The sequence below is a fragment of the Dysidea avara genome, chromosome 3 (assembly GCF_963678975.1).
Source record: "Dysidea avara chromosome 3, odDysAvar1.4, whole genome shotgun sequence".
NCBI classification, from domain to species: Eukaryota; Metazoa; Porifera; class Demospongiae; order Dictyoceratida; family Dysideidae; genus Dysidea; species Dysidea avara.
Window position 1 is genome coordinate 5,661,866 of NC_089274.1, and position 22,247 is coordinate 5,684,112.

The 22,247-nt window shown below is 38.3% G+C and overlaps 1 protein-coding gene across 1 annotated transcript; it reads right to left on the reverse strand.

Annotated features, from left to right (window-relative positions):
* On the reverse strand, positions 1 to 19,881 carry LOC136249056 (uncharacterized). The gene is made up of 4 exons (XM_066040959.1): positions 19,591 to 19,881; positions 11,829 to 12,528; positions 3,622 to 3,731; positions 1 to 1,439 (listed from the first exon to the last, which is right to left on the reverse strand). The coding sequence occupies exons 2-4, from the start codon at positions 12,351 to 12,353 to the stop codon at positions 92 to 94; spliced, it is 1,983 nt and encodes a 660-aa protein (XP_065897031.1). The 5' UTR covers positions 12,354 to 12,528; positions 19,591 to 19,881; the 3' UTR covers positions 1 to 91.
* Between the last annotated feature and the right edge of the window lie 2,366 nt (positions 19,882 to 22,247).

Below are 22,247 nucleotides of genomic sequence, written 5' to 3' on the forward strand. Positions count from 1 at the left end.
TCATTAACAAAAAATATTTATGAAGTTCTGAATAAGTGCATATTTAATGTACAAAAATTCAAAAAAATTGTATAATACTAGAAAAATAAGGTCACTGTTCAGTTGTCTGATAACTGCTGAAAACTACATGAACATAATCATGCCAGCTGCAGTCCATAACAATGCCTGCACTTTCATTGGACAAGAGAGTGTCAACACATGCTATCATCTTCTGGTTTAGTATTTTCTTTATACCTTGCTCTTTGAGACGAACATAATTTGGCTTTATAAATTCATTTAGAATACAGTTCCACATGTCAACATCCAAGTTGTCTGTGTCAAGGCGATGTGCTGCTTTTTTATTTTCGGCTGAAATCGAATCTAATATCCCCTGTATTTTTTGACTATTTTTTTCAATTTTAGTAGCAAGTTTCATTTTTAATTTTGTTAATGCTTCTTTTACTCTTAAATCATCCATTAAATCCGTATACAACAGTTTCATGTCACGCTTTCGTTTCATTTCTAATTGCTCATCAACTTCTAAATATTTCTCAATGACTTTTGTTTTGATGGGTAAACCAGTAGAAGAAGTTTCATCTTTCTGTGGATTAAAGATAAGAAATGATGTTTCCAAATTTCTATCTAGATTTGTAACAGTAACAGCAGATTTGTTAGTTCCATCTTCACTTGTACCAGCTGATGTCGCTGATTCATTTCGATCAACGTTCTCATAGGTGTCACTGCTAATGTTACTAGCATGTTTCAGTTTTAGCTTACTACCTCTGAAATCTTTCTGGAAATATGTTGGATCATATTCCAAGACTTTTATTTGTGGTAGTCTAAACATATTACCAAAGTCAATTCTTTGGTTTCCTTTGTCTTTGCCACATAAAATTGTAATAGACTCAATTAGGATAGGATTTTTAATCAAATGGCTAACATATCCTTGGATTCCCATTTTTGCACCAATAAAAATTCTTGAGCTACATTTTGGAACATGTGGGTAGCCAACAAATGGAGTTTTCCATTCCATACAAGGATCTTCTTGGTCACAGATAAATCCACATGGAGGTTGTGTTACCAACAAATGGAATTTAATGTGATCCTTAAGCCTAAAACCTTGTTTGGCATCTTGAGGTGATACATACTTAAAGATAGAGTCTAAATTATTTTCTCTCAAGTTAATCATCTCCTGTTTGAAATAGTCGGGAGCGGCTTCATAGATGACACTAATAGCATGCCCATCACAGGCACTGGTGAAACCACATTTTTCTGCATCATTATGACGAGTTCCTGTACTGAGAATAGCAGTATAAGGATTTTTGTCTGGCTGGTCACATATCAAGGCTGCAATAGCTTGATGAGTTCTTCTACCACCATCAGAACAATGCCTATGCCACCGAGGTTGAAATGACTTGTTATAAGAACACAGCATTACTTCATAATGGCTGAGTTTGCACCTACATATTTAAAATAGTTTACATTACAGAGCTTATGATAACGTCCGGACACCGGACAAAATCCGGTCAAATTGCATAGATGTCTGACCATAATGCAATTTGTCCGGACACAGTGTCCCATCAAAGCATAAAGAAGGAGCCTAAGGGCTGAGCTGGCATGCTATCAACAATAACATTCACTTGGTTGCCAGGAGATAGTATACATTCTTACAACCCAAGGGAGTGACCATAAATGTACCATTGCCAACCCACTGGGGTACTTTAACCACATAACAGCTGCAGTAAGGCATGTGATGTCTTACCACTATAATGTTTATTTGCTATGCTACAGTAGACACGTTGGGCATTCATCTCATGTCCAGTCAATTTTGGCAATTGTCCGGCCGATTTTGGTTTGTCAGGACATTGTGGCAGGACAACAGAGAATTCTTATCATAAGCTCTGCATTAAGGCACACACATTTTATGAATAGACATGCAGTAGTATAGGGTGCTGAACAACCTAAAGAATGATGCTATAATCACCAAGATAGAGTGAATTTAAAAATGAAGTAGCAATAAAATGTAGTGGAGCAATTAAGAGATATGGATGATGGTATTATAACATAGCTCTGTGGGAAAATCCCTACTTTGGCAATTAAAATAATTGTTAGTGTAGCTCATCAAACATCATCTACTGTTACCACCTATTATTGACCACTAGACCACATCAATTATCAACCAGTAGCATATTTTATAGACACACAAGTTAAGAGACTGCTGAACCTTCTCTCTCTTTGGACTGTCCAGCATTCTTGTGTTTTAAGACAATAATTCGACTTTGTCTTCCTTGTACCAATTAACAAATAATAACAATAAAAACTGTGGAAAGGTAGAATGCATACTCATTGAACTGGTACAACATGCTAATGAATAGCCAGGTAGCCTGAACGGTGGAAAGTTTCATGATATGTATGAAATAAAGGGGTGAATAAAGCAGAAGGATCACACAGAGTTTTGTCTATAGTTACAGATACAGAATTGCTGAAACATGCTTATATATTGAATAGACCTCATTCGGAGTTAGCTAGATAGCTACCTGATGCCTGAGGAAGATGAAACCTTGAGATAAGTGGCCAAGGTTTACAAGATTGGGAGATAAAACAATGTATTAGGGAAGTATCATAATTTGTGGCAGGTAAGAATAAAAACAAAATGGTTTGTGATTGATCTTGTGAGAAGTTTAGGTGTGCAGTTAGTCCGAGTAACTATTTAGCTGGCTAGCTAGCTATCAGCAAATTTACTATACAAGCCCCTTTGTATACAAAGTGATGAGACAAATAAGACAAAGTCAAAAAGGAGAAAAGAGTAAAGCGGACAGCAGCGTTCAACAAAGAAGCATTAAAGAAATGCAAAATATGCTACAGAAGACTCCACTGCAGAGGTATCTGAACATTTTTTTACCCAGAAGTGGTAGCTATCAAAGAAGAAGCTGATATTGATAGAAAATATGATCACTAATCAAGCGGTGATGATTAATGACTGTAGCTACCAAGAGTGATCAGTGAGTTGGTGGACTGCATGCACTTATGAGAACTATATAGAGGATGCACAACTAGCAAGTTGATTATGGCCTACTTTAAGTATTGTGTGAATATATATAAAAATTATCCAAGTAAATGTGTACATATCTCTTAAACAATACATTTAAATTGATTCATTTTTCAGGTGTAACCCTCGTCATGTTAGTAGTTAAGTTGTTCAAATACTTTTGTAAATTTGTAGCAAGTTATGCTGATGAATTTCTTGTAATTGATCGATACAGGTAATTGAAATATATATGGTCGATAATAGGAAGGGACGGACAATAATTGATAGACACATGCCATTTGCTATAATCATCACCACTGTCATATACTTTCGATTGTGGGGTCCAGTTTTACTGTATATGTTGGGAGATAGTACATGTAGCTCTGTCAAAAATTTCATTGCTCTATGATGTTGGATTCCTGAGTGATGGCGTGTTAAACCTTAGGTCAATAATCAGTGAGTTACACTATGGCATGCCAATGTAGGGATTTTTCCACAGGGCTGTTATAAGCTACACTATGTTTCCCACAGAGCTATTTTATGCAACATAAATAAAAATTACAGAGTATCAGCACATAAAAATGCTATCAATTAATCATAAAATCAATAATAACCTTCTACTATCATCGATACGAAAATCTTCCTGACCAGCTCCATGACTGACATAGTATGCTGCACCAGATACACTGCTTCTTTCTGATCCAACACTTGGAAAGTCACGTACCTTTATTGTAACACACATGCATATAGCTAACTACTTTATACATGTATCAGACATGCACAGTATAGTGTGTCATGTAGCCAAGGTGAACCAGTGACAGACAAGTACCCAATATACAGAAAGAGAAAGACAATTAGAGTTACACATAATTATACCAAGGGTGAGTTAATGACAAAAGTCTAATAATTGGAACATTCATTCTTAGCCATACACTACAGATATCAGTCGTTGTGTTAGCATGAGGCTGCAAATACGAGTATCTCTATGAATCAAGAAAGATTATCACCTGATGTGTAAATTTAATCACCATGCTGGTTGGTTAAAGGTGTGATTAAATTTGCATGCCAGGTAAAGATCTCCCTTGTAAGATGTTTTATTATTAAGATTCCTACTAGCTACATAAAAATTTCTACAAATGTATTTTTTGTAAACTTAAAAATATTATTCATCATGAGTGGACCACTATATGCCACATCTAGTAGAAAAAATGGCTGTTAGACAAAAGGTCTGCCACATACATGTACTAGCACCAGTAGCTGCAGGTGTACCTGTTTCTACTGCGCATGTTAAACTTCCATGTTAGCTAAATATTATTATATTATATTGGAAAGACAGCAATGTGCTGATATACATAAATTGACTAAACTGAAAATAACAAATATACCCTGACCACCTGGCAGACTCCTGTAAGCATTCAAGCACTAATCAGATGGCTGCAGGTTCGAGGCTGCCCAGGTCTAGTCATGGATTTTTTCTCCTTTCTCCACCTTTTCAAACATACTTTCTATAACAATTTTAAACAGGCTATAGGACCAGGAGTCCTGTAGACCTTCAGCACTCGAGCTGTAAAGACTTGATAATAAAATAAATCAATGCTTATCTTAGCCGAGAGGTGTACACTTTGTGGTACCTAGGTTCTTCCTTTGTAATGTAGGGAAGTATAAAAGAAGTGAACTATCAAGATTAATTGTATTTTTGCAAGCTTATTCTGATAAAGCACACAGGACGAGCAGACATGCATGCACTTTGTTGGTTGCCTATGCCTGTCCTACTTTCAGTAGGCATGTAGGCAGTGTGACCGAGAAAAGTGGCCTGGCCATGCAAGACTATACAACTTGATTTGCAGTAGCATCTATACGTCCATAGTACAAGTACAGAATGTGTAAATGTCATCCAGAAGTATATAAAAGCAGGTTCCAAGGTCTGCTGTTTCACTACAGTACATTGCAAATCAACTTGTTTACCAGGATGGCATATGGACTATCAAATAGTACGGTAGTAGGGTTCCCTCCTAAAATTATGAGTGCTACCTAAAATGTTGCACATGATATGCAATCAAAATCACCTTAGTCTTAGACCTGACTCTTAGTCATCATGATAACGTTAAAAACAAGAAAACACTCGGATATTAACCTGAATTTTGGTCTGTCTGCCTACCTGCCAGCCTATCTACCTGCCAAGGGTAAAGGCCAAATGAAGCAGCACGTGATCACTATTTATAGTAACAAATATGTGCCTTTTCTGGTTCTAATGAAAGTATACCTTCACCATTCCTTTTATCTTCAATTACATGGTCATCTTCTTTTTCATGAAACCATGCCAAGGCATTAATTAACACTTTCCTTAGAGGAGCATAGTTAGACATCACAAGTTGTTTTAAACTATCAAACAGTACAGTGGTACTGTTTAAGTAGGGAGCCCCCAAAAATGACACGTGCTACCTAAAATGCCGCCTTTAAAATCATCCTAGAGATATCTTATGAGATGAAAATCACCTTTATGGAATCAAGACACACGGTAGTGTGTCGTGCGGCCCAAGAAGCCGGCGTGCCACCCGTGAGTATATTAACAGGAAGAAAGAAAACGCAATTTTCACACCTATGTAGCTCTGTGATCCCTTATCCGATTGGAACCAAATTTGGTAGAGAGGTGCCGGCCAGCTAGGGGAGTCTACACACCAAATTTGAAGAAAATCGCTCCAGCCATTTCCGAGATACGAGCGAACAAAATTTCGTTTTAATTTCTTTGTTTTTTTCTTCTTCTACTTCATTTCGCACACTTCACAAAATCCGCCATAAAACACGAATGCGTGCTCGGATCGGGCTGAAATTTGGCACACTTAAAGGGCTCATTAAGGCGGATCTCCGTACCAACTTTGGTAGGAATCCGATGAACATTCACGGAGTTATGACCGATTATTTGCGTAAAATAAGGTCGAAGGTCTGTCACGCCTACAGGGTAAACCCCTTGGAGGAATCAGTTGAAAATTGATGTGTAGATGGAGCAACCATCGTAGGAGTGCCTTTTTGTGGTTTGAAAGGAATCGGGATAAAGACCATGGAGATATGACACAAAACCCAACCTGTGTCAAAATTATGCGATCGATTTTTATGAATAAAAAAACTATTAGTTTTCGTGTCTACCAGGCAAACCGCTTAGACCAACGAGCTGAAAATCAGTATGTAGCTGGAATAATCATCATAGAAAGTCCTTGCAGTAGTACAGAAGAATCGGATTACAAACCACTGAGTTATGATTCGAAAGGCAACTACGTGCAGCAAATGCGAGATCGAGATACTCTAATAGAACAGTCACCCTAATAAAGCATTCAGCTGCATTTATAATTTACTCAGTAATCTTACATTGCAAGTTATTCTGTAGAGAATTCAGCTACAAACAAGTCACCCTGTAGTCAGATCGGCTAGAAGAAGGTACCTTATAGAGGGTTCATCTACAAAGAAGCCATCATGTAGAGAGTTCAGCTCAAATAAATCACCCTGTAGAGAATTCAGCTACAAACAAATTACCCTGTAGAGAGATCAGCTAGAAGAAGTTTCCTTGTAGAGAGTTCAGTTACAAAGAAACAATCATGCAAAGAGTTTAGCTGCAAACAAATCACCCAGTAGAAAGTTCCGCTATGAACAGATCACACTGTAGAGAGTTCAGTTAGAAACAAGTCATCCTGGAGATAGATCAGCTAGAAGAAGTCACTTTGTAGAGAGTTCAGCTACAAAGAAACCACCATGTAAGAGAGTTCAGCTGCAAACAAATCACCTGTAGAGAGTTCAGCTAGGAACAAGTCACCCTGTACAGAGATCAGCTAGAAACAAGTCATCCTGTAGAGAGTTCAGCTAGAAGAAATTACATTGTAGAAAATTTAGCTACAAAGAAACTACCATGTAGAGAGTTCAGCTGCAAACAAATCACCCTGTAGAGAATTCAGCTACATACAAATTACCCTGTAGAAAGATCAGCTAGAAGAAGTTACCTTGTAGAGAGTTCAGCTACAAACAAATCACCTTGTAGAGAGTTCAGCTAGAAACAAGTCACCCTGTAGAGAGATCAGCTAGAAACAAGCCACCCGTAGAGAGTTCAGCTAGAAGAAGTTACATTGTAGAGAGTTCAGCTACAAAGAAACTACAATGTAGAGAGTTCAGCTGCAAACAAATCGCCCAGTAGAGAATTCAGCTACAAACAAATTACCCTGTAGAGAGTTCAGCTAGAAGAAGTTACCTTGTAGAGAGTTCAGCAGTTTAGCTGCAAATAAATCGCCCTGTAGAGAATTCAGCTACAAACAAATCACCCTGTAGAGAGTTCAGCTACAAACAAGTCACCCTGTAGAGAGATCAGCTAGAAACAAGACTCCCGTAGAGAGTTCAGCTAGAAGAAGTTACATTGTAGAGAGTTCAGCAGTTTTGCTGCAAACAAATCGCCCTGTAGAGAATTCAGCTACAAACAAATCACCCTGTAGAAAGATCAGCTAGAAGAAGTTACCTTGTAGAGAGTTCAGCTACAAATAAATCACCCTCTAGAGAGTTCAGCTACAAACAAGTCATCCGGTAGAGAGATCAGCTAGAAGGATCACCTTGCAGAGAGGTCAGCTACAAAGAAATCACCATGTAGAGAGTTCAGCTGCAAAGAAATCACCCTGTAGAAAATTCAGCCACAAACAAATTGCCCTGTAGAAAGATCATTTAGAAGAAGTTACCTTGTAGAGAGTTCAGCTACAAAGAAACCATTCTGTAAAGAGCTCAGCTGCAAACAAATCACATGTACAGAATTCAGCTACAAACAAATCACCCTGTACAGAGATCAGCTATAAGAAGTTACCTTGTAGATCGTTCAGCTACAAACAAATCACCCTGTAGAGAGATCAGCTAGAAGAAGTCACCCTGTAGAGAGTTCAGCTACAAAGAAACCACCATGTATAGAGTTCAGCTGCAAAGAAATCACCCTGTAGAAAATTCAGCCACAAACAAATTGCCCTGTAGAAAGTTCAGTTAGAAGAAGTTACCTTGTAGAGAGTTCAGCTACAAAGAAACCATTCTATAAAGAGCTCAGCTGCAAACAAATCACCTGTACAGAATTCAGCTACAAACAAATCACCCTGTAGAAAGATCAGCTAGAAGAAGTTACCTTGTAGAGAGTTCAGCTACAAATAAATCACCCTCTAGAGAGTTCAGCTAGAAGGATCACCTTGCAGAGAGGTCAGCTACAAAGAAACCATTCTGTAAAGAGCTCAGCTGCAAACAAATCACCTGTACAGAATTCAGCTACAAACAAATCACCCTGTAGAGAGTTCAGCAGTTACCCTGTAGAGAGTTCAGCTAGAAGAAGTTACATTGTAGAGAGTTCAGCTACAAAGAAACTACCATGTAGAGAGTTTAGCTGCAAACAAATTGCCCTGTAGAGAATTCAGCTACAAACAAATCACCCTGTAGAAAGATCATCTAGAAGAAGTTACCTTGTAGAGAGTTCACCTACAAACAAATCACCCTGTAGAGAGTTCAGCTAGAAACAAGTTACCCTGTAGAGAGTTCAGCTGGAAGAAGTTACATTGTAGAGAGTTCAGCTACAAAGAAACTACCATGTAGAGAGTGCAGCTAAAACCAAATTGCCCTGTAGAGACAAACAAATCACCCTGTAGAAAGATCAGCTAGAAGAAGTTACCTTGTAGAGAATTCAGCTACAAACAAATCACCCTGTAGAGAGTTCAGCTACAAACAAATCACCCTGTAGAAAGATCAGCTAGAAGAAGTTACCTTGTAGAGAATTCAGCTACAAATAAATCAACCTGTAGAGAGTTCAGCTAGAAACAAGTCACCCTGTAGAGAGTTCAGCTAGAAGAAGTTACATTGTAGAGAGTTCAGCTACGAAGAAACTACCATGTAGAGAGTTCAGCTGCAAACAAATTGCCCTGTAGAGACAAACAAATCACCCTGTAGAAAGATCAGCTAGAAGAAGTTACCTTGTAGAGAGTTCAGCTACAAACAGGGGCGGATCCAGGGGGGGGCACAGGGGGAACGTGCCCCCCCTCCCTTAAAAAAATGTATATAAGATCGAGATACTCTAATAGAGGAGTCAATCACCAATCACTCTAATAAAGAAGTCACAGTGTTCATGGGGAAGTGTAGCTTACTTAGGAAGCTATAAATAGGATTTTATTTTACATAACATACGTGATATAATATATTTGGTAAAGGATAACTAGCTATTATTGTTGTGACCTTTTTTTTTTTGTTTGCTCTTCAACTTTTTTTCAGCAAGGTGCCCCCCTCTTTCCAGACTCTGGATCCGCCCCTGACAAACAAATCACCCTGTAGAGAGTTCAGCTAGAAACAAGTCACCCTGTAGAGAGTTCAGCTAGAAGAAGTTACATTGTAGAGAGATCCGCTACAAAGAAACTACCACGTAGAGAGTTCAGTTGCAAACAAAGTGCCCTGTAGAGACAAACAAATCACCCTGTAGAAAGATCAGCTAGAAGAAGTTACCTTGTAGAGAGTTCAGCTACAAACAAATCACCCTGTAGAGAGTTCAGCTACAAGCAAGTCATCCGGTAGAGAGATCAGCTAGAAGGATCACCTTGCAGAGAGGTCAGCTACTAAGAAATCATCCTGCTTCATCTTTTCTTCTTCCTGTAGTAAAGAAAAAATGACAGGTTAAAAAGCCCTAAAGCCAGCCATAGGCCGGCTTTGGGGTATACAAATACAAAAAGAAGTGAAATCTAATCCAAAACAGCCAAGCTGTAAAAAAAGAGTGCGGCCCTGAGAAAGGCTATGGTGAAAAAAGATGTGAAATCCAAGGTGGCGGCCAAGAAATGGCTGTGATGGTAGGTTAATGGTAAAAATTTTAATAACAACAATTCAGGTGAATTTGGTGCCGCTTGGTCAATTGGCACAAAATTCACCTGAATTGTCGTTATTAAAATTTTTACCATTAACCTACCATCACAGCCATTTCTTGGCCGCCACCTTGGATTTCACATCTTTTTTCACCATAGCCTTTCTCAGGGCCGCACTCTTTTTTTACAGCTTGGCTGTTTTGGATTAGATAATATTAGTCCACCTAACATCAAACACCGCATAAAAAACAAAGAAACACTAATAGGCGGCCGGATATAAAAAAATCACTAAAACTCAGAGTTTAGTCTTGACTACCTGCCTGCCTGCCTGCTGTGCTGGGCTGCCTGCCTGACCACAGTCTCAAGACTAGTGGCCAAATGAAGCAGGACACGGCTACCATTTCACACCACAATAACAAATTTACACAGTAGACATGTGCCTTTCCTGGTTCTCTGCCTCTGTGCTTTGCTTATTCGTTTATCTTCAATTACATGGCTGTGTTCTTCTTTATGGAAGGTAACCATACCAAGGCATATTAATTTTCCATATTGACACTTTCCATAGAGGAGCATATTTAGATGACAATAAACTATTTGAAATGCTGTAAGAAGGAGTAGATACATGTAGCTGCACTTACCATACAGTACGATAGTACTGTATAGTAGGAACCACAAAGGAGTAGGCGCGTGGCCCACGAAATAACATCACCCAAAAACCAGCCTCAATTTCCCTGACGATGATGAGGCAGTATTGGTTAGGTAAAACTAAGCCCAAACAAGCTTTCGGGTCGACCCGAAATGCTTTCAACAAGTTGCTGCAGAATTTTTAAAAAAATTAACAGAATTTTCCACTGACTGAGCAAGTGAATGACTGACTGACTGACTGACTGATGCCTTTAGACAAGCGTAACTCAATAACAGCTAGGGCTATGGGCTTGATTTTTTCACTGTTTGACGTTGCTTCGGCCCGAGAGGTGCCTTTTGGCATATCGCAACACAATGCATTCTTCATGGACTTACCAGTGTCCTCCTTTGTGTCCCATTCATCTTTGTTGGCAGCGAAAAGTGTCAATTTGGCGGTTGTACGTGATGGCTCCCTTTGTAACGAAAATCGTCCGTATTTTTCATAGTTGCTATTTTGATTGCAGAGGTGCTTTTTAAACAGTTTTTGATTCGTACTGCTGTTGAACATAGCTGACAACGAAGCATAATGAATACTTTATTTTTCAGATGACAATTAATATAGCTGGGGTGCGCGGCACCTTTTCAGATGCAGTATGCGTGCCATAATAATTATTTACAAAAAAAAGTTAACAAACAACTACACAAAAAAAATTGGAATTTTCAATTCAATTCTTAAATGCACAGTAGGGATATTACACTTCTTATTGTTTTACTGTGATTTAATATCATGCACTACTCCAGCTTGTTTCAGTACTTTTTATCGATGTACTATGGTCCCTATTCTAGTTGAAAATTCCACGTGTATACTTGTAAATGATCACATTGGACCACGAATCAGAACACACCGCCACATCCTTAATTGGACAACCACAACCCTTAGCTGCAATCAACTGCAGTTTGCCATAGAGAGCAAGATATAACAACCACATCCCTTAATCTATTGCATAGTTAAGCAGGGAGATCAAGATTTTCTAATAAAGCAATCACAGCCAATTTGTACATGTCATACTGTAGCTACACTAACTAGTGCAATTATAAAATTAAAAATGAAGTGGGGTTCCAGCTGCAATAAAAAGTATTGAAACAAGGTATGCGAATGATGGTAGCTATTACAACATACAAGGGTTATGTAGGAAAATCTCTACTTCGGCATTGAACAGATGCCTATGTAGAGATTTTCCCACATAGCTATGTTGTGATAGCTACCATCATTCATATCTCTACCTTTTATTATTTTCAAATCATAATTGCATTTACAAAGCAATCAATCAAATCATACTAGTAAAATCACATACCTGTGGCACTGCATTTTCCAAAGATTTTGGCCTTTCTTTGTTGGATGTTGTGGAGTGGATTTTCACAGGTGTTGAATGTCGTAATGGGGGTGGTTCAGGTACTGTATGGTGGGGACTATCACTACACTGCACATTGTCTTGTGCCACTTCACCAGCCTGATCACTCGTCAAATTAATTGGAGCTGTGGCCTTTGTATGCTCCATAAAAGAATCCAAAAGATTTGTGCTACTGTCACCTGCTTTGGAATCACTTACATCACACATAGGAGGCATAGACTCATTGACCAGTGAAGTGTCCGTCTCACGTTGATTGTTAGCAGTGCCCAATGATGAGCTGTCTTCAAAGGTTACTGAAGATGCAGAATACTGCATCTGAGCCGTAGTAAATACACTTTCTCCTGACATAACTTGAGGGATCATACTTGGAACTTGGAGAAACCACTTCTGATGTATGGGAAACTGTATTGTGAATATGGATGGCTTCCTTTGGCTGCACAGTTTTAAAATTTGAGTTGGCACATTCATCACTGTCTGCCTGGACTGCAGCAACAGGTTGTGACAACCCTTGCACACTATCTATGAGCCTTGACACATCATTACCATCTTTTAGCCTAAGATGGTATGCCATATCATCTGTCTTACAGACCACTACATCCTCTTCATGTGTCAGGTCCTCAATTACAAAGTAAGATGAAAAAACCTACAAAAGGAGGTGTATATCAAAGTGATCTGATATCTATTCCAGTGATAGAAGGAGCATGGACTCTTTAGATTTGATTACTACATACAGCACTGTAGCTAAATGGATTTGTTGCCCAGTGTTGGGGATAACATGTTACTTATGTAATGTGTTAAATACTATTATTACCTCTTGTGGTAACTAAGTAATGTAACGAAATACACTATAAAAAAAACATCTACGCTACTTCTAAAAACCAGGTGCCCGTCCAGTTAACGCTATCCCATTCTAACTAAACAGGCAATTAATCAACCATGTACATGTATCAAATACCCATACCATTTAAGTAGGGATAATCCCAAAAATTTTGCATGTTGCCCAAAATTCCATTTTGATAATCATCCTAGAGATATCTTACGTGACAAAAATCACCTTTACGGAATAGTACTAGTCCATATAAAGCATTAAATATAACAAAACACTTACATGTGGCCAGATATAGAATTTTTTTTAAATCATCAAAACTCAAAGTTTAGTCTTCACTGCTTGACCACATTTGCAAGGCTAGAGGCCAAACAAAGCAGTGCACGGCCACCATTTTATGCCACAATAATAAATTCACCAGTGGGATGTGCCTTTCGGAGTTTCAACGAACCCTCTGCACCTTGGGATTCTGTTCGTGACCACACCCATCAAATAAAAATCTAGGTTGACTAACAGTGATAGAGTACAGAGACTACACCTCATAACAATCTAGCCAACTTTTATTTAACAGTATAAACAAGATGACTTCACCCTTATTGGTCTAGCTAGCTACACACCTCTTGTCTGACTCAAGATACTCTAATACAACAGCCACTCTAATAGAACAGTCACAAGTTGCACAGTGTAGCTAGCTGTGCTACAACAAAAAACTAAACAAACTAGTTTTTTTTTTTTAATTGTTGATCTAAAAATGAATTAGGGATCTATGCAATAAAAAGTAGTGAAACAAGAGATGAATGATGGTATTCCAGCATAGCTCAGTGGGAAAGTCCCTACTTTGGCACATTAGCTATAACAATTATTCAGTTATTTTGTTCAATACCAAAGTAGGGACTTCCCACCGAGGTATGCTGCAATACTCACCTCTTGTTTCATTACTTTTTATTGTATAGATGCCTACTTCATTTTTAAATAACATATATTCCTATTATTCAGCTAGATGACTAGTACTAGTAATAGCATGGGTAGCAGTGAAATTTGGGATAAATACCACGAGTGTTGTATTGGAAATGGGGATAAATTTCACGAGGCAAAGCCAAGTGAAATTTACCATTTCTAATACAACAAGAGTGGTATTTATCCCAAATTTCACTGCTACCCATGCTATTCCCAGTTAATACCATACTCGCTGCATATATGCATGCTGTGCATGTATGCATTTTGTCACTATGTACTAAACACGCGTCAACACTAATTGGCGCTACATTGTTAACATAAATTCTAGCCAATGAAATTGCAATTACAACTTTTTGACTGCTGGTAGTCGGATAAATTTAACTGCTACTATTGAGACTTTTGTATGGGCAATGAAACAGGTATGGTATTAGATTTGTAAATACTGTAATTTAGCATATTTCGTAATACATGAATTATTTTGTAGTTCGGTAATTATGTTGCTATGCACTGCTAAGGAAGCGTAACTACAACAAACCACTTTAAATTACACACAGAAGTACCTTCTCAACTGGTTTATAGTATGTCTATTGTGTTTTCTCACAGGAATTGGTTAGAGAGAGCCTTGAGGCTACCATTCATTTTTTTTTGCATAAATACGGGACACTACCCTTTTTCTTTGAAAGAATTCAATATTTCTGGTAGCCTACAAAGCCGGATACGCTGTTTAAAAAAAAAATTTTTATACCTATATAGCCTGTTGTAAAAGCCATCCATAATGTCTTCGGGAAGCTTCACTCGTTTTTCAAGCTGGCACGAATAAACCTCCTCAAAGCGAAACTTACTACCAGGAAGGTTTATACTGGTTGTATGCAGCCTTCATTTCTCATTTTAAGCATAAGTCACTTTGCTAGTGTGGGTGCAGAAAGACAAACAAATATACATACATACATACATACATACATACAACACATACACACATGCTTTTCGGAAAACAATTTCAGTAAACCAGGTGTGCCCACAGCCGGCCGCCTGGTTTAACTACTAATATAACACAAGTTACTTTACTTACAAATGTAAAACGTTACCTAAGTAATAAAGTTACCATAACATCTTGAATATTAAGTAAGGCCAGAAAAGATAGTTTCTCATCACTCCCTTGCATCTGCATCGTCTTCCACCCTTCCGCCACTAAATTCATTACTGCTATAATGCGCCTATCAATGTCATGCCCCACCTACCCCAGGTCGGGAAGTGGGTGGGAATTTGTAGGGGATTCGTCACCCAAACTCGTCCCCAGGGCAGGGGCATTTGCAACACAAATAGCCATCCTTGGCCACATTGTTAGTGATTCCCGGGATAAATAATACAAATTAGTAGGGGATTTGTAACTCGAAGTTGTCCCCAGGGGTGGGAAATTTGTCATCTAACATTTGCAAATCCCCACCTCTGCCCGACCTGGGATAAGTGGGGCTTGACATTGATAGGTGCATAATTGATCATGTGCGCTAGCATTTTGATGTTTAGGAAAAGTAGTTCATCTAAGGAAAATGTTTCTTCCTGTAGAAAGATGGTAAAGTGTAAGAATACTGCTGTTGCTGTGATTTTGGGTACTTCCTTCAATAATTAACATGAAAATACTACTGCCCCAAAATTGAGAAAGCGGCTGATAAGAAACTAGCAATCTAATCTTTGTCTGGTCTAATTTTATTACTACAAGTAAGGAAGTTACTAACAAAGTTACTAATTTCATTACTAATCCACTAGCCACAATGAATAACAAAGCAGTAACAAAGCCTAATGAATGACCAATTATAACCAATATTTGCACATTTTCCAACAACATGATCATTTCACGTGATAAGGTGGCAGTAGCACACTGTGATAGAGCTTAAGGCTGTGTACATCATGAACATAGTAGGGATCGCCCATGTTTTTTGCAAAAATCCTAATAGAATGCACACCTAAAAACCACCTTGAATGAAAAGTATCCTTCAACCCTCTGGTGGTTCTTTGCAATGAGTATAGGTTCACTAGTAAGTATCAAGTGAAAAGGAAACAGTATGTGTATTGGGACAAAACTGAAATTTGCCATTTTGTTAATATTATTATTATTCATGTTATTATTATTAAAGAAAAAGTTAAGAATTTTAAGTTTGATTAGGGATCATAGAAAAAAGTAGGGAAACAAGGGAAGTCGCCTACACCTGCAGATATACTAGTGAACATTTAATACCTAATTCAGTCTATATCCCAAGACCAAGACTGAATTAGGGATTAAATGTTCACTAGTATATCTGCAGGTGTAACTTCCCTTGTTTCCCTACTTTTTTTTTCTATGATCCCTAATCGAACTTAAAATTCCTAATTTTTGCTTTAACTTGTTTGTTTACTTTTTTTGTAACATTATTATGACTGGTGAATCCACGCATACCGCATCAAAAGAAAGAATGGCACCAGAACATAGATCCATGGCTAGAATAAATGTTTCGTCTGAACAGAGTGCACCCCAAGAATCAAATACTTCCTTCGAAATCGCAGTGGCCATTACGCTTCGCTTTCAGCTATGTTCAGCCCGTTACAAAGTGCTACAGATGAAAAACAGTAGAAGAAGTGCCTCACAATCCAGTCACCACGAAAATACGATTCGTGCGCCCCAACTATCAATTACTGCCTCGAAATACAGCCGCCATTACACTTTGCTTTCAGCTATTTTCAGCCTGTTACACAGCGTTACAAATGAAGAATAGGTATGCCAAAAGGCACGTCTCGGGACGAAGCGACATCGAACAGTGAAAAAATCAAGCCCATAGCCTTAGCCGTTATCGAGTTATGCTTGCCTGAAGGCATCAGACAAGCAGTTAGTAGAAATTCCATTGAATAGCTTTTTTTTAAAAAATTTCATAACAATTTATTGGAGCCTTTAGGATGGTACTGAAGGCACTTTTGGGCTTAGTTATACCTAACCAATACTGCCAAGGTGCCAGGATGGAGTTGTGAAGCTGGTTTTGGGGTGACTTTTCTGGCTAGGAAAACCCAAATCTTCATGATCCCTAATATACAGTACTACCGTACTGTATGATAATTCTTTCACAGGCATAGTAAAGTTTACAAGGAGAACCCTGGGATAAAAAGTAGCAAGGCTTGCTGAATGGATCATTGTGCATGTCCATGACCTATTTTTGACTTTGTTTTCAGGACAAACCGGGCGGTATCTTCTTGCAAAAATGCCATTAGCTTAACTTGTGCTGAAGACTTGTTGCAAGGTGGTTTTTTCATTCCATGATTATTGTACATGGGCGGGTTATCGTGATTATATACTCTAATAGAGCAGTCACATAAATACTCTAATAATGCAGTCAAGTGTATAACAACAATAATTTGATTGCTATTGAAGGCACCAGTAATGTAAATGTAGCTCATATTAGGAGACTCTCAGTCTGTATGCGCATTGCAATTTGATCAGTTTCATGTGTACTGAAACATTGACAGCATATGCAAAATTACATTATTCACCACAGTTTTCATAGAAATCCATAATCCATAACTGGACTAATAAAAAAGTACATAAACTAGATGAATAAATTTTGAAATGGGAATAGGGATTGCTGAAAAAAGCCACCAAACAAGAAGGGATCGCTGGGGTGGTAATGTAAACCACAAATCCCTATTTTGACTCATTTCAAAATGACTGGAGCATGAGTCAAAATAGGGATTTGTGGTTTACATTACCACCCCAGCAATCCCTATTCCAATTTTAAAATTTCCAATTTTTTATCCATCTAGTAAAGTAATATACAGTATTACTTTATTTTATGAGTAATATGTAACTAATTGTTGCAAGTAATCGTAATAAGTAACAAGTTACTTTTAAAAGTAACTACCCCAACAGTGATGACCACTTTATTTACAATTATTGTCTTATTGTATAATGATTCCTAACTTCCTTAAGTCTATTCAGATAGCATCATTAATTACTCTAATTACTAATTACTTTAATTACACACACTGTCAATCAGAAATAATATAATTAAACAGTTGCATTTGCCATCAATACAGATTATTGAACAGTTGAAGGTTAGAGTGTAGAACTTTTTGTCATTGGATAATTTGATACCTACAAACAAACAATAAGATAGTACAGTTTAGTAGGGTCCACCCCTCTAAAATGACAAATGATGCTGAGTGGCATGTGCCTTTTGGAGTTCCGACAAGTATCTGTCCTCTGATTAGTCTAAATAATTTATTATAAAAACCACCCTAGAAATATCTTGCATGACAAAAAAACCTTTATGGAAGAGTCTTAGTGTTACTAATGTGTTGAAAACAATAAAATTCTTAAGAACAACTACTGAAATACTGAATTTAAAAGAAAACTGCTCAAACCTGTCTGCCTGCCTGTCTGCCTGACCACATTTGCAATTAAAAGCCAGAGGCTAAACAAAGCATCATATGACCACCATAATAACAAACTTAAACTACTCTGGTTATCATGCTTACACAGTTTGATTGTAGTGTAACGTTCAGTTTTGTTTTAGCGTTCTTTTTATCCCTTTCCAGAGCAAAGACGACGCATGGTGGATACCTCAGATTCTGGACTAAATTTGGGAGCAGTAAATGGTGATTCAAATGAGCTTTAGTAGAAGAAAATCAGAGGTACTCACTGTAGGTAGATCTGCGACAGCGGTCAAACTCTAAGTCAAGGGTCAAGGCCACCAATTCATGCCAAGTCATGGTCAAGGACAAAAAATTTCAACCCACAATCAAAAAGTACTAAAATATCATTGCTAAGTCACAGGTCAGAGATTGAAAAAGGCTAAGGTCAGAGCAAAATTTTTTGGCGTCAAGACTTTGACCGGGGTTGCAGATCTACCTATACAGTGCGTACAGACACCTTACAACTTGCAATTTAAATTTGTAAAGCGTAATTCATGAGAAACCACGCATCTCGCCAGCTGGTTTATACTTAATAACACAATGCTACAGTACAATACTGTGTATCCTGCCTATTGTTCTTGTCCTGTACAGCAAATGTGACCTTAGAGCTCAGCAGGCTCAAGCTAACAATTATATAATGGTCATGTGAGCACGCTTTTCACTTTAGAAAATTACAAGGAGGAAAGTGTCTGTACCTATGTGACATCCCCTTGGAAAAGAATGATCTGATGGAATTCCAACCTATAGACCCTTTTCAGGCGAGCTGCTGCCATAGCAACATCCGCCATCTTGGAGTACAACCCGTTTTGCAACTCTGATAGTGTTGCTTTATATAAGAGTAAAACAATATCCAGGAAGTAGAGCTGCTTCTTCTGCATTCCACAGCAAAGGTTGACCTGGTTAAATGTATGGTTTCCCCCACGCTACCAGAGTTTCAAAACAGATTGTACTCCAAAATGGCGGATGTTGCTATGGTAGCAGCTTACCTGAAAAGGGTCTATTGACACCTCACCAAGGGGGTGTCACTCCAATAGACACTGTACTACTATCTGCGACCGGGGTCAAAGCCGGTCAAGATCGATTTTGACCGTTGACTTTCATCAAAAATTTCTCTTTACCACTGACCTGGTTCCGTTTATTTTTGCTATATTTTCTTGTACTACTTACTCGCGAAGCTTTGACCATGCTAAGAAAACAGTTTGACCGTTGTTCTTCGTGAAAAATCGGCCTTGTTCGTTGACCTTTAGTTTTGACCGCGGTCGCAGTACAGTGCCTATTGGAGTGACACCCCCTTACCTCACTACATTAGTGCTACACCGAAACAAAAGCATTGTGAACTAGCTCTGCAGGTCAGTTTGTGAAGTTTTGGCACAATAATGTCCTTTTCGTAGCAAACTGTTTTCTTCATAATTGTGCAAAGTATAGAAGTCTTTAACGATAAAAGATCGATCCTACGCTAAATATGTCAACATACGGCCTGTGTAATACCTCATTTGATTCATTCAGGAACACCATTTGATGACTTTTGTTTCCAACAATTTCGACTTGTGTAATTCTCTTGATTAAGACGTGAGTACACTGTGCTTTTGTACGAAGTTGAGTACACTTCTCTTGGTGAAAACACTCTTGGAGCTCAAACTGCATGCCACCATTTGGATCACAGTCTCTTGATGTCATATCGCACCACTTACTTCCTTGCGAATAATAATAATAATAATAAAGAAGGCAAAGCCCGCCTCGGCAAGGCCAAGTTGTAGTTCTAGATAAAGTGCACCAGATGCGAGTTGTGATGGCACGTGTGTTGGCACTCTATAAGCTGGTAAGCCACTCAACTAGTAATATCAACAGTGAGGCATATACAGTTACTTTTGCAGTAAATCAATTGACGATCAATACATCCAATAAAGTTTTCATTTTGTTGTAGTAGCTATGTTTGAAAAGGTGGAGAAAGCTAGGAGAAAAATCCATGCTGTAAAGCCTTAATAAATAAACTAATATCCGTTAAGTTCCACATGGGGTACTTTGAGATAATAAGTCACTCTCTAGAGTTCCTATACTGCTATAGATACATATGCATGAATCTGACAAGGAGAAAGCATCAATATATCCTGACCACCTGGCAGACTCCTGTAAGTGTTCCAAGTGTTAATCGGATGGCTGCAGGTTCAAGGCTGCCCAGGTCCAGTCATGGATTTTTTCTCCACCTTTTCTAACATACTTTGTGTAACAATTTTAAACAGGATTTAAGACCAGCTGGCCTACAGACTTTCAACATTCACTTGTGCTGTAAACCTCAATAAAAAATCAACAGAATTAGTCAAACCGGTACCTTCAACTGAAGTTACTCAGCCAAGGAAAAATTGTAATTGAAATTCATGATCCGGCCCTGTTGTAAGTGTATCAACTGACAGTGTAGAAGTGAGCTACCCTTTCCCAGTTTTTAAGAATCAAAGAACCGACCTTAATGGCACACCCATCCACCACACTGTAACTCTACTCTATGCTAAGACGTTTTAATAAAACGGGTTTTGCCTATACCTACACCTACAGAACTAAAAAGTCAGAACCTACAGATCAAAGAATAGAAGAGTGAAAAGGGAGCCTACTTTCTAGGGGATAAATTATAAACAGTGGACACCCTATACTGCGGAACCTCAGTTATCCAGACCCCACTTATCCGGATTCTTGGTTAACCGAACTATAAATCACTGCTCTATTAGGGTAGTTGAAATACTGATATTTAAAAATAATAATCTTTATGATATTTTAAAGTTAGTTATTTATGCACAGTTTCAGATATATGGCAGACTTATGGACTGCCCCTGGTCCCAAGGGGTTCAGATAATTGAGTTTCCACTGTATACAGACTCAGCAATTATGAGGGGTCAGCCGGAGCAGGGAATACAGGGTGCCTGGAGCTTTACACATGATGGAAGACTTAAGCAGTGCACGGTACAACGTAGCCAACCCATGACAAAGATGGGCTAAACGCTTGTACACAACAGTGACAGCTTTTCCCATTCCACCAGAAGTTGAAAAAACCAATGGAATTAAACAGCCATGCTCCCTCTCAAACCCTTTTACAACACTTCTCTTATTCATGCTTACGATAATCAGCACTCAGTGTGGATGACTTGTTGGAGGGAGCTAAGAATTGAACACACAAACCCAGTTTCATAGTGACCATCACCACTGCAAGTGTACACAAGTACACAGCTACCAAGTCACAGACACTGATTAATCAGTGTAATCAGTGTCTCTTACCACATCAGTACAAAACATGTGGCTGGTCCCACCATTAGACAGGAATAGCTACTTCTAAGTGTATCACATCCATCATTGAGAAATGAGTCTAATCAAGCAAACAATCCAATGTGGGGCAGATTCATCAGATTTTTCTTAGAAACATATAATTCTAACACACCTGTTGTACCTGTAAGTATGTGGTTAAGTGGGTTCTTAATTGAGGCAATACATCATTCAATATAATTTATAGTAAGGTGGAAAAATCAAATACTTTGAAACATGTCCATGCATCAAAGGACGGGTTAGCCACTGTTTCAAAACTAGGGCTGATGTCATTCCTTTATAGAGTCAAGGTGTGCTAACATTACAAACTCTAGCATCAGAACAGGCAGGTGAGGTTCAGTAGTATCATTGGCACAAGCAGATAACTTGGCAGCAAAATAATAACATTGTCACATCTTCTAGTTGGAGGTGAAAAGTTACCATTCCTTCATGGCAATGCCAGACAAGCTCTTGGTTAGGATCTGGTCAATGTTGATCTTCTCTTTAAAAGCTTGAGCATACGTACAGGCAGCAATCAGGGTGGCACAACAATATCTAATAGCATCACATTGTTCCAATTTAATATCTTTCTTTGCCAGGCTAGGTGGCAACTTTACCAAGGGTATACGTAGGACAAATCATTTCTTGAATACATTACAGATATAATTTGCACTATCATTGATTATTTCTTACATAATAAAATCCCCTTACCTGGATTGGTACCTACTTTGTGACTGTCCAAGAAAAAATTATCCACTTTTGAAACATCCCTTTCATGCTAGATTCAATTTTACTAAGCACACTGGTATCATCTGCATGTTTTCATTTTTTAAATTTTACAAATGTTCACCTTCTCT